Genomic DNA, 13,488 nt, shown 5'->3' with positions numbered 1-13,488 from the left:
ATATATATATATATTAGTATAGTACTGTTTCTTACTAGAAGCAAAGCTAGTCAGAGAAGTTTTTAACTGTTGATGGACAAACCTCTCCTTTTTAGGTGTGAATATGTCTTTGACTGTTGTAGTGCAGCATTGCCAAAGTGGGACAATAAATATATTCAAGAAGCTTGGCTGGTAGTGCCAAATACTTCCATATGTAAATATTTGGTGGTGGTAATTGTACCTTACAAATATTGGTTTGGTGTGGCTTTTAGAATGCTTACATATCAGAAAAACAACACAAAGTGCTTGTGGTCTAGAATTATCTACAACAACGTAGCTTACAGCTATGTTAGTGTGAGTTTAGGTTTTACATAAACACATGAGAGCGGAGCAGGTGAAGCCGGAATGGGAATAGGAGCTACATGCTGATGGGCATTGAGATAGTAGTTTATTTTCCCCCTGGGCTATTCTTGAGTGGGTGTTCTGGTGCACTGATACAGACATGCTGCCGCTCGGAGTTCATTTTGCAGATGAAACATTGAACTACCCTTTGGAACAGACCACTTCCATGCCCAGTGCCTGCTTTTGTGTCAGACTCTCTCTGCAAGGTCTGCCAGGTTACAGAAATCACACTGGCCAACTGTGACTGCTAACCTGTGTTGAGGATGCTGGTAGGGTACTGCAGAGGGCTTGAAAGAGGATGGTGGAATGGATCCCTCTGGATTTGAAACTGTTTGTCCAGTGATTAATATTTTCTTACCATCTTTGTTTTTAACCTTCCAGTAAATCTTTTGCATTATTTAATCGCTGTGTTCCACAAAATCCTGAATGCTATTCCAAATATGCATCTGTCTTAATAAGCATGGTTAATGAAATGGATGTTTTTCACCGAATTCTGAGTGGAATATTGGCAGGAAAAGATACTGTGATAGGACTCGGTGTCCTTGCACTAGGTAAGCATATAAATAAGAAACAAATAATGATGTTCAATTGAAGTGTGAGGTTTCAAATGTTTCTATTAACTCTACATTTTTAATTTCCAGGTGATCTTTTTCATATTTTCTGGGCAGAGTTGTTTTTTTGGAAGTGTGATTGGGTTTTATCAGGGGGCATTTAATAGACTGATGAAATCCAGCTCTGTGAAATATCAGACTCTGTGTTTCTTGATATGACAATATACTTCATTTCAAGGGACTGTAAGAAATGATCGATGAAAAAAATGGCATTAGCATGAAAATTTTAACTTAAATCCTATACAAAATATTATTGACAAGCTGATAATTCCCAAGGTGAAACATGTCAGTTATAAGTTCATTGTTAGTAAGCTGCGGGTAACTGTGTGTTTTAAATGTTAAAATAAAAAGGTTGCCAGCTTTACTAAATGCTGCTGCTTCTGAGAGCCTTGTTTAAAAATAAAAGCCCAAATTCTGCAAGAACCTTTAATGTGTGTTTAAAGAGTTAGGTTAAATGTGTTGGAATGCTCGTAATAAACTCACTTTGTATCTTTTTCAGCCTTCTCTTTAATCCTAGTTTTAGCCTTCAGATTCATTCGGACGGTTCTGGTTCATACTTTGATCGCACTGGTTGTATTTGGGATGTTCTGTAAGTATCTTTATCTTTTAGCATATGCTTAGTTAAATGGGTCATCTCACTGATCTAAAGGAGAAGCAGCCGAGCAGACAGCTGTGCTCTGTCTCCATGGCATGCTCTGCTTGCCTTTGGTGCCAAGGTCTGCCTGTGCCGTTCCAGCTGCTGAGTGTTGGGATGATATGATGCCTGGATACAACATTTCTTTTGGCAGATGAATGCAGTTACTGTTTCACAGAAGTTCAGTGAAGTTTTACATTGCCTGCTTTAGAAAGAGAGAACTACAGGAATGTCATTCCATGAAAGTTAGCTTTGTATCTCCACAATGAAATTACATGTCTGAGCTTCAGAGTAACTGCACGAAAACCAAACATTCCGCTGTGGTTTTACCTCAGGTTAACAGACCATTACGTGGATTTTCTCTGTGACCGCTGATACTGTGCTTCTCTGCTAGGTGACAGTATTCCTGAGCTGAGCTTGGATTAGGTGGAAGGGCAGGAGACTCCTGAAGGGAGGCCAGGCAGACATCAGCCTGCCAACAGCAGTGTGCTGCAGCCCCGGGGTGCACTGCCTGCCTTCACGCTGCTCTTGTTTGCTCAGTTGTCTCAGGTGTGCTCTGGTGGCTCTATTATGACTACAGGAATGATCCCAGCACTGAATTGGAAACAGAAAAGGAAAATGTGAAGTTTCTACTTGGATATGCTATCTTCTCAACAACAGTTACCGTAAGTAGCATTTTACCTTGGTCAGTGCAGAGGCTGTAACTTGAAAACTTGAACTACTGTGGTTCTGCAGCAGTAAAAATAGTTCCTTGTTCCTTCAAATTTGAAAATGAAAATCAGTTATAAGATTTGCTTACACTCATTTAAATACTTGTACACCTTCCTTGTGAAATTTGTGTGTCAGAACAGAGCTCTGCCACACTTCAAACCTGTACAAACACTTCTAACAGTGGTGTAGGAATACAAGAATTCCAACAATTTGTCTTTTTATTTCCTGTAACAGGTTGTTTTGCTTTCTCTCATACTTGTACTAAGAAAGAGGCTTCAGTTCACTGTACAACTCTTTCGAATTGTTGGTAAAATCATTGGCAGAATTCCCTTCCTCCTGTTCCAACCACTCTGGACCTTTATGATTCTCGTTGTGTTCTGGGTATTTTGGGTTGCTGTACTACTCAGCCTAGGAACTGCAGGTAAGTATATGCTTTCCATGGTTTTGGATGAATGCTGTTTCTTAAGTTCACTTCTTAAATATGGGGCCTCCTGTTGTTAGTGTACAAGACGAAGGTTGCCATTGTTACATAGCGCTCTTACTCTTTTCTTCTTCTGTTTGTTTTGTTCTGGCATGGAGACAGAACTTTGTTTCTGCTCTGTAGCTCGGTGACAACTGCTGTTATCATTTAGACTGGTACAACAGTATTTGGATTAATCCAGAGCTTCTTGCAGTTGTAGGGAAGGTGGTCTGTATAAATAATCCATCAATATGAAAGGTGTGCCAGAACAGACATTACTGAGGGACATACCGCTATAAGATCTCTCACTGATGGAACCAGGGTAATTTGGATGCTGTCTCTTGGCCCAGCATCACACCATCAGAGAGAAGTGGAGGTTCTTCCATGCAACATCACACAGAGCAGCTCTGTGCAGTTCTGGGGATAACACCTCATGCAGATATCAGCCTTTGTACCTAGGAAGCATTTTATGATTTGGGGGGTTGTTATGTTTTTTTACTTTATTTTAAATTTCAACCTTTCTGTAGCTAAGCCTATTTGGCAAACTGGCAGTAATCCTCACCTCCATGGGTCATCCTTCCATCACAATTGCTTCCATCTCAGTCTCATCCTGTTAATTCTGGCTCTGTAGAAGACTCCACTTGTAACACGGTAGTCTGCCTGCCTGAGGCCATGCTGCCATTGCAAATCATTCAGCCATTGCTTAGGCTAGACTAGGATTTATTTCTGTCCAGCTTTCATTGGAGAGTTATGCAGGGTTTTAAGGGTCTCCCTGTTCCTGCTGCCTTTCCCCCAGCAGCTCGTGTGGCTGCTTGAAGCACTTGTGTGGCTGATAACCTGCTTCTTGTACAAAAGGGTCGGACCTAGCAAAGGCATATGTCCTGCCTGCAGTCCTTCTGTGACTTGTTCCTGACTGATTAAATAGTCAAGCAGATTCTCTTTACTTTAGGTGTCCTGGATATTCCTTCTCCACACTCCTCTGAGCTGGATTTTCCCTTTACAGGGGCAGCATTATGTGCTAGACACAGCTTTGTGTGGTTGTCAGCTTCCCTGCAAAACCTTCATCCCATTTATGTGCACATCAGCCAGGCTGCTGTAATTTTCACGTTGGCCTCGTGGGGTACCTTATCACTGGTTCACACCAGTCCTTTATAGAGAAAGGAGCATCTCCTGAGCTATCAACCAACTGTTCATTTCAGGCACCTGCTTGGATCAGATGTGATTTAAGATAAACATTAACTCTAGTAAATCTAGGAGCAGGTAAATAACATTAATTATAACACCCAGATTTGCTAAATAGATAATTAAAAATAACTATTAGAGGAAATATTCCACTGTTGATGTTCAGCTGAGCTGGCCCATTACTCACAGGAAAATTTACTGGTACTCTTAATATGCACACATAAGGATGGGAAGCTTGCCCTTGTTAAATCTAAATTTGGAAGATGCCAGCTGTGTCTGTTGGATTTAAAAGCTTTTGGAAATGCAGCAGTCATTAGAAGAGCAGAAATGTTTTAGCTCATATGACAGAAACAGCTTGATGGTAAGCGTGGAATGGGGAACTAGTCAGGTATTTCCTGGTATTGCAGGAAAGTAGTGACTTGCCCGTTGTATCTGAAAGCAGATTCCACATGTATTCAACAGGGAAATAAAACCTAAATATAGATCCAAATATGAAAACTGCTCTTGAGAAGCTCTTTATGCTTTTTGCATGTTGTGCCATTTTCCTTCCCTGGTTATAGTCTTTGTTTCCTGCTAGATGTTGCCATTCAACTTTTCTCTTTCCTTTCTTTCTCTGCCTGCTTGGAGAGTAGCATTCAAACAGTTTATGACCTGCTGTGACATTCCTAGTGCAGCACACGTCTCCTGGCTCAAAGGTATTTGATTTTTGGTCTTTTCCCTAGTGTAACAGGAAAGCTGATGTTTCCAGCAAACCGTACAGAAGCAGCATAGTCATGCTGCACAGTAAATAATCTAAACCACTTCTAAGGTACCAATTCTACCCTAGGCATGATGCAGGTAGAAAACTGTCACTCCTCATATCTGATTATTTTTGTAGTTGAAATGCAATTCTATTGATTGTATCATCTGCATTTGTACTTATTCTTTTTGTTAAGCAGGCAATGTTAAATGGGGGCTGTTGTTGCTCCCCACATGTAAGCTGAGTCCTTAGCAAAGTGCAGGGGCTGAGCTGCTCATGTAAATAACGTGTAAACGACCTGCAGCAGCCTCAGTGCCCGCTAGATGCCGATACAGCAGTGTGGGAAAGTCTCTTCTCAATCTGCTCGGTTGTTTACAGCAGCTCTGATTCCAGAGTAACAACAAAGGCAATTTGAGCCTTGTAATGATCTGCGGAGGTAGCAGGGAAAGTAGGATGGTTTTATCCAACCCCCAGCTTGAGGAGGTTTGTCGAGGTGACACAGGAGGTGGGTGTCAGCAAAAAGTACAATAGTTGTTTGGAATTCCAGTCTCATACTCTACCTTGGATTTGTTTGGTAGTTCAAAACCTGGACAAATGAATGGCAGACTAAATTTGGGATTGAGAATATTCCTTCAGATGGTATTTCAAATTTTAGACCCAAATATGAGCCCTCTAAAACGCTGCATGTTAAAGCAGCTCACAGTAAGTAGCTCGTCAGGGGTTGTTTTGCTGTTCTAGGATGACTTGTACTTCACACATATAGTCCTGTATGGTTACTAGAAAAGAACAGCTTTGTGTTTTTCAGCTTGCTGCTGTGCCGCATCTGTTCTTAACACTTGCCTTGAATTTTCCCTCTTTAGATAACATTTATAGCATCTCTGCATCTTGCAGCTCTGGAGCACATGATCCTTGCTTCAGCTGTGGTGCAGCCGATCTTTATGTGACCACACAGACACCTTATTTACATCCCCTCCAAAAGTTAGTGTCACTCTGAGAAAAGACTTAATGGGAGCTGTAGAAAACTACAGCCCACACTTGGAAAGGTACTTGTGCACATGACTTACTTGAAACACGTGGGTAATCCTATTAGAATCAGTGGGACTACTTATGCGTTTTAAGGTAGGCACCTGCTTAAGTACCTTGGTAATTCAGAATCTGTAAGAGCAGCAGAGACTAAATGAGTTCCAGACCTAGAAAACTAGGAGAAATGCCAAGACTCCACGAGACCTGAGACAGCACAAACAGTGGCACCATTTAGAACCATTATCTGGCTAGGAATGGAATTCAGCTGTACTTTGGAAAAGCTGATATGTCTTGGGGTTATTGGGTCTTACTGTTTGCTAATCTGTGTGGCATTTCACTGCAGAACAAGTGGCCATGTGGCAGAGCAAATGTCTTTGAACCTTCCAGCCTGCAGGAGCTGTGAAGTTCAGATGGCATAAACACTATGCATGTAATGTGGGATGAGAAGGCGGTGTGAGATTTTTATGTAATGAAGGTGCATCCTGCAGGCAAGCGAGCAATAAAACTGCCACATAAAGCTGTGCAGTAGCAAATCCAGCAATAAAAATGTATTTCCTGCAGGGTCCTTGACGTTCCAATTACAGTCAGCTAGCTTAGCTGTAAATACCACTACATGGAAAATAAAATAGCACAGTTCTGCTGCAGGAAGCGTGAAGATTGAGCATGTGGTGCCAGAACTTTTCCTCTCTTAGCAGTGGGAAGGGCACATCATATTTGTATGTTAACAGGAACTGATAAACAGGCTTTTTGTAGTTTCTGGTCAGTGGCTCTTTGTTTCTGGTAAGGAAATTGCTGGACTAGACTTCCTAGGAATTTTTGTCCCCTATAACAGCCTACTACTGCAGGCATCAGCAAAACCTTGCAGCAGCAGTTGCCAAGAGCCAGCATAAGTGTGAAAGTACCAAAATGTAGCTAATGATACTGCGTGTCCACATTGCCTTTTGCATTACTGTGCTGCCTGACATCATGGCACAGCACTGGGCTGCAGAGTCAGGTGGAGAAACTCTTCTGAACCCTGTTGCAAACACTTGTGCCTGTTTGCAGTGTTAACAGCACTTCTGAAGTATTTGCAGCAGATCAATGCTTGTACTGATCAGAGGTTTTCAGATTTGGTGATTCAGCCGTGGGGACTAAAGTTCTTTACCGACTTCTTAATGTTATCACTAAAAGTGTGTAGTACATCAGAAAGATTCATGACTGTTGACAAATTAAACCATATTCCAGGTCTTTGTTGAGGAAATTTAGCCTGTGTGAACAGATGGGTCACAGTGGAGTGATGAGGAAAATGGCGCTTACTTTTCTCAACAGGGTATCTAGGATAGCTTTAAAGTTTAGCTGTGCTGCTAAGACTGATATACGTAAAGTAGGATTGCATGTAACTCTGTTGACACAGTTATGCATGCATGGTAGGTCCAGAAAACAGGGAATCAGTCACATAGATGTTTACACTGGTAAACAGGGTTCTGTGAAGTGCCAAACCCGGTTTACATTCCTAGACAGCAAAGTGGTCCATGGTAAACCATCCATACATACATCTGTCAGTCTTCATGGCAATACTATAGGAGCATAGCCTGAAATACACCTTTTTTGTGGATTGTATGGTGGAAAGTGTGTTTAATTCTACTACCAAGTGGCATAATGTCTTTGCATAAAAATGAGGAGGTAGGAGACCTATTGGCCTATCATTTGCATAAGCTCCTTCAGTAAGGGCCATAGGCCATGGGGAATGAGCGTATTCGACATGTGCTGCAGGCAAACAGCTATCTAGAGCCTCAGCAAGAAGTCAGGGAGATGGAAAACCCCCTGAATTCAGAATGGTATAGTGCATGGCTTATTTTAATGTAACAAAATACATGAATCTGACCAGTGGCCTTTCCACACCATCATGTATCTTGCATTTCACAGGCTTAAAATACATTTGAATTTAATGAAAGCAACAATATTTTTGCGAATGACCAACCATACAGCACTGCAAAGAGCTGGCTAGTTCAGCTAAAACTGATAACCTTTCAGGAATTAAAGTAGCTAGAACAGATGCCAGTGTTCATGCACCCATGTAGCATTTTTTGGAGCTGTCAAAGCACCTTCAAACATTTTTGCAGTGCTACTATGAGCTAGATGAATATTTTTCATCATTTACAGACAAACAGACCTTGGTTCTGAAGACTTATAAAGCTTGGCTAAACCTGACGGTATTGCTGAAAGCAAATCTTTATTGTTTCCACTTTTAGCTCTTCTTGAGTATTAACTCTGTGGCTATAAAAGGACAGAAATAAGCGAACCATTTCATAGATAGCTTTACATCTGTGGTAGTTCTGAAGGTGATGTGCTGTCCTGTGGGAGAACATAGAATCATAGATTCATCATTTACATTGGAAAAGACCTTTAAGATCATCAAGTCCAACCACCCTGCTAAGTCCACCAAATGAACACATGAATTGTTAAAGCTCAAGCTGTAATGCTGTTCTAGCAGTAATAGACTACTCTGTGTGTCACTTCATTTCTTTCATGGAGTTAGAATAAGAAACTACTCACCTCCAGAGATGGTTTTATTCTGTGAACAAGTTTATCTTTAAGGGCAATAGACTTAAGGCTTGGTAAACTAAACAAAAGAGCAGGTTGTGGACCTACAGATCTTTCACTAGGAGTGACTGTCCTAATGCCACTATCCCCGACTAGAGGGTCAAGTGTTTTAAATAGGGTTGCACAGAGCAAGGTCTGATTGCCAAGTTATCTGAGTTATCCCCACCTTTGGTGAGAAGCCATCTATTGAATATGCAATAAATTCTTTGTCATTGACAGAAGTGGAGGCAACTTTTTTTAGCTTTAATAAATGAATTTGTCAATGTTCCTGAATGTAATAGTGACACTGGAGCATATCCTACCTTTTGGGGGTTTGGGTTTTTTTTGTGAGAGCCCACCTTTTTGTGCCTCTATTTTGCACAAAGTTTGCAAAGTCTAGAGAACAGAAAACTAGTTGCCATGGTTCTATTTGAATTACAACATTTTGGTGCTCTGACTTTCTTAGAATGGATAGAGTCAAATAGCACCTGAATTAGGGTTTTATAATCTTACTGAAGAAAAGTTAAAAAAAGGGTGTAGAAGCACTTCTGTGCACTTCTTTTTCCCCTCCTTGTCTGGTGTCTTATAGTAATGCAGTGGTGTAATCCCAACTCCAGGTACTGCACAGGCTACTTCAGGAGGACAAGTGGAATACAGAGCTCTGTCTGGAATTTGCTACATGGCATGGTATCTTTTCGTTGGCCTGATCTGGACTAGTGAATTCGTTCTTGCCTGTCAGCAAATGACGATTGCTGGGGCAGTGGTTACTTGTTACTTCAACAGGTGAGTGTAGAATTGCCCCCATATAGTTTGGGGGATTTTCCAGCATTTACTTTCAACCTTGTTCTAGGCAAAAGAGTATCTTGGAATCCAATTTAATGGAAAATAATGTTGCTTGTTGCAAGATCTTGAGAGAGATTTTACAATGTATATGATATCATAGAATCATGTAATGGTTTGGGTTGGAAAGGACCTTAAGATCATCCAGTTCCAACCCCCTGCCACGGGCAGGGACACCTCACACTAGAGCAGGTTGCTCCAAGCCCGTGTCCAGCCTGCCCTTGAACACTGCCAGGGATGGGGCAGCCACAGCTTCTCTGAGCACCCTGTGCCAGCACCTCAGCACCCTCCCAGGGAAGAGCTTCTGCCTCAGATCTAACCTGAACTTCCCCTGTTCCAGTTTGAACCCGTCACCCCTTGTCCTATCACTCCACTCCCTGATGAAGAGTCCTTCTCTGGCATCCTTGTAGGCTCCTTCTCTGGCATCCTTTTAGGCTTCCCTATCAATGAGATTCACCCCTACCCCTGGAGTTACTGGGCCAAACTGTGCCGTGATACAAGCCAACAGAGCTCGTTTGACTCTGCTGAAATTACTATCCAGAAGGCACAGGCTGCATTTGACCCTTTTCCAGGAGCATTGTCTCCAAATGGAGGTGCCATAGATAGCTCCTCTGTTCATCCCTGCTCTGGGTTTCCATTTGGTCTGACTGAATGTCTAGCCTGCTACTCTTTTTCCACTCTGTGCAGGTATTTTCAGTTAACTGTAAATGCTTTTAACAGCATGGTTAAAAATTAAGAATTGTGTAAACTTCCTTGGATTTTATATTGCCCTGAAATGTAAATGTGGAGAGAATGAGGAAAACAAATATCTCTTCTGATGATTTATACTGGTTTTTAGACTTGCAATATTGTAAAGTGAAATTGAATTGGTTGCATGCACTAGAGTGGTGCTATCCTGTCACTGGGGAAGATTTAAATCTCATGGTACTTTCCATGAATAGTATCCAGAAAACATTGTTCCTCATAAGTATTTTATGAGCTCTCTCACCCTCATGGCTCTGTTCTTCTGTGCCCAGTGAGGAGATTTTCTGCTCAGTGAAAATCCCTGGCATTTGAAGATGTTTCTTCGTTTTGTATTGGAGGAATGTGGTGATAATCTCTGCTTGCTGGAGAATTAGCCCCTGGGGAAGGTGATGTGAGAGTGAGTTGGGAAGCCTGGCTGGAGAGGGTCTGGGGACCCTGGAGCACTGGCTGCAGCTGCTTGGGACCATTGGGCTTGGGCAGCTGGGAAGGGAGGCTTTGGGCTCTCCAAAACCAAGGTAGCAGGTTTCTGTGATGGTCTCTAGAATGCATCCCTGTGTATTTCAGTTGCTGATAGAAAGGCCTCCTGCTGCAAGGATTCCAAATGGTCTGTTCCCTTGCACCCAGCAGAGACAGCAGCACAATGCCCCACTTGCAGGAGTGACTGCAACAGTGGGTCAGCTCCAGCCGAAGCAGCAGAGCTACAAGAGCCAGTGCCCACCATTCATTTAAACAATGTTTTGTCACCCCATCCAGAAAACCAAGGCAGGGCAGTGTATCAGGAGCCTGTCTCTGCTAGGATTCTCTATGCAGCCAACAGCCAGGCCATGCAACTGGTGCTGGTAAAAGAGTAGATAAACCCTAAAATGCTGTTCTTTCAAAGGTTGAGATCTGCAGAGTGACACAGTCCCACGCTACTATTTTAGTTGCCATGGTAGGACCTGAAAAGGGAGGAACTTGCATTTCTTATGTCATCTTTTTCTCACTGAAACTCTAAACTCAAGTAACTATCATGGCTGTGGTTCTGTGGGTAATGGGCTGCCCTTGTCTAAACAAATTTATGTACCTCAAGCTTCAGCAACTGATTCAACTTCAGCAGCTGAACACTGAGGCACCAAGGACTTGTTTAAATTGGCTTGCTTGAGAAAGCACTGGGAAGAAAAGCAGTTTCGCTGACTTACTGGGTTGTATGGTGCAGTGCATTTTGGTATGATGTACCACCCAAATCCCCAGGGCAAAGACACTGTCCTGATCTTCCCACAGAGCAGGGAAGCACCTGTAGAAACCCCTGTGATGATATCTACTGCTCTGTCAGGCTCTTCCGCTTCCCAGCTGTTTTTTACTGCTGCAGGAACTGGCCACAGAGTACAGAAGGTTCCTGCACCCAATTGTATTGAAATAATTTTGCACATCTACTGTCAAGCCCTCCTCTTTCTTGGCAGGTGACATGTACTGTGTTGAGAGAGTTGTGCTTGGTAGGTGAAAGGCAGTTTCTCTGTGCTGGTAATCCCTTTTCCTAGCCTTTAGGCTGTGATCCCGGATCTGCAGAGCAGTGCCGGAATGGGGAGAGGCTGCTGAGCTGCAAGAGCAGTCACATCATCAAGGGCAAGGGTTATCTCAAGCTGTTCCAGCAATTCTGAGCTTGTCTTGCTGTGTGTTTTTAATGTATTCCCTGGGGCAGCATCAGAAAGGCATGCCACAAGAGTCTGTTTATGATACCTCACAGAGAGGCTTTCTTCTTTGCTTATAAGTGCTCCGAGGAAATGGCACGGCCTTTCCCTGCGGAAATCTCAGTCCACAGCATGCCCAGCAATATGCTGCCTGGCCTGCAGCCACGCTGGAGCTGCAAACAGGGAAGGCAAGGGGTCATTTTAGCTGAATTAGCTTTACAGGTAGCATACGTTTGGGAGAATACCACCACTGAAAATGGATTTTGCCTTTTATTTCAGATAAAACATGAATACATGAAAGATTTTATTAATTTAATAAAATGAATAGAACTTTTTTTTGCTTAATGATTACTTTTTGTGACTTGTGAAAAGGGCTCAATCTCTTGAAAACCCTTCTCTGTTAGTGTTTCTGCCTTATATGAGGGTTTCTTTTCATCTTAGGTATTACGTGCATATTTACCTTTTCAGTGAGATGAGGCTTTTTCCCTCTCTGGGAACTTAACCCATGTCACAGACATCACTGTCCGGTCCATGTCTGAGCTTATTCAGTAATTCCAGTGCATGTATGTCACTGCACAGGGTTGAAATTAAGGAAGTATATAAGTATATAAGCATATATATAAAGTAATTAAGCATTTGCAGGACTGGGGTTTTCCACCCAACTCTAAGGTGTTCAGCACACCCTCTGATAGAGTGAGTGAGAGGTGAAATACATCCATCTCCCAGTAAGTCAAAAATCCAGCACCAAGCTCATCGAGAGGTGAATTAGGACCTAATTTTTAATAGATCTGCAATATTTATTAGCATCCTTTGCTCCCCCTGTGCACTTGACCTAACCCATGTAAAAGAGCTGTAGCATGTGTGTAGCCCTTGTGGTTGTGAGAGAAAGTAAAAGGCAGTTGGAAGTGCAGTCTGTGTGTTCTCTGTTAGTCTGGTAACGTCTCTTTCATGACAAATCTTGTGCTTTCTTGCATTTGTTTAAAAATGGAGATTTGTATTTACTTGAGGTGTCTATGATTCGTTCCCTGACACTTCTAAAGTATTTTACACTAAATCTCTCTTTAGGCAGTCTTTGAAACAGGTGAGGCACAATTGAAGAGAACTACAAGCCCAGCTCCGAAAAGGACAGGCTTTGAAAGTAATGCTTCTATTTCTCTTTCATATATCTCCATCTTTTGGATGTGTCAAGATGACATTTTTCCTTCACACACAAAAAAGTGTTCTTAAAATGAAAGCCGAGATGCAAGTGTGATGATTAGGTTGAAGGGAATTGGATGTTAGAAAGATCCTGAGTGTCACAAAGCTCCCAAGAAAATCAAGACAATTGGCAGCACCAAAGAAGGAAAATGATTAAAAGCTGACGTGGTATTGGCTATGGCTTCACAGGATTTTGGAATAGTAGTGTTCTATGTAAATCAAACAAGCCTGTGGTGACATAAAGTTGGAATGCCAAAGGGGAAAAGCAAGCTGTGGCCCTACTCAGTCTTGTAACCAGTTCTATCAGGCACACTCCTGTTTTCTTTCCCTGATACCTTGTGTGCACGCAGTGGAGTCTGTGTGCACAAAATTCACTGCACATTGGGAACTGCCCACAGAACTTTCAGTGTGTGGCTGGCTGGATGCTGGTGCTAAAGTAATTTCAGGATTGCAGCTGTATAAAGGACAAAGCTGGGTGAGACTTGGTCCTCAAGGGTGGTGGGGTAGGTGGATGATTGAGCTTGGTTGGTCACAGGCACCACCTGCTGTGTTTAGCTACCTGTTTTCCTATGTTTCCTACCCTCAGCCAGAATTACAAGGAAAATCTTTGTTCTTTTTCTAATCCGGAAGCACAAGAAGAAACCTTCTCAGACCCTGTTCTTGTGAGAATACCTTTGCTTGGAAAAGAAGGTGTGGAAGAGCATCCAGACATCTAGCAATGTATTTAAACTTCAAAT

The 13,488-nt window shown here is 42.3% G+C and overlaps 1 protein-coding gene across 1 annotated transcript in view; it reads left to right on the top strand.

The window, feature by feature from the left end:
• Window positions 1-757: 757 nt before the first annotated feature.
• SLC44A3 (solute carrier family 44, member 3) overlaps window positions 758-13,488 on the top strand; it is a gene marked incomplete at its 5' end in the record, with an annotated part of 29,121 nt that continues 16,390 nt past the window's right edge. The window contains 5 exons of the mRNA XM_010009788.1: window positions 758-932; window positions 1,492-1,581; window positions 2,167-2,291; window positions 2,572-2,758; window positions 8,921-9,086. Coding sequence (XP_010008090.1) covers window positions 758-932; window positions 1,492-1,581; window positions 2,167-2,291; window positions 2,572-2,758; window positions 8,921-9,086 — 743 coding nt within the window. The remainder of the gene's footprint in view (window positions 933-1,491; window positions 1,582-2,166; window positions 2,292-2,571; window positions 2,759-8,920; window positions 9,087-13,488) is intronic.

This window comes from Nestor notabilis, unplaced genomic scaffold, assembly GCF_000696875.1.
Source record: "Nestor notabilis isolate BGI_N333 unplaced genomic scaffold, ASM69687v1 scaffold3932, whole genome shotgun sequence".
NCBI lineage: Eukaryota > Metazoa > Chordata > Aves > Psittaciformes > Psittacidae > Nestor > Nestor notabilis.
The sequence above is the reverse complement of the archived record's forward strand: the minus strand, read 5'-3'. Positions and strand labels throughout refer to the sequence as shown.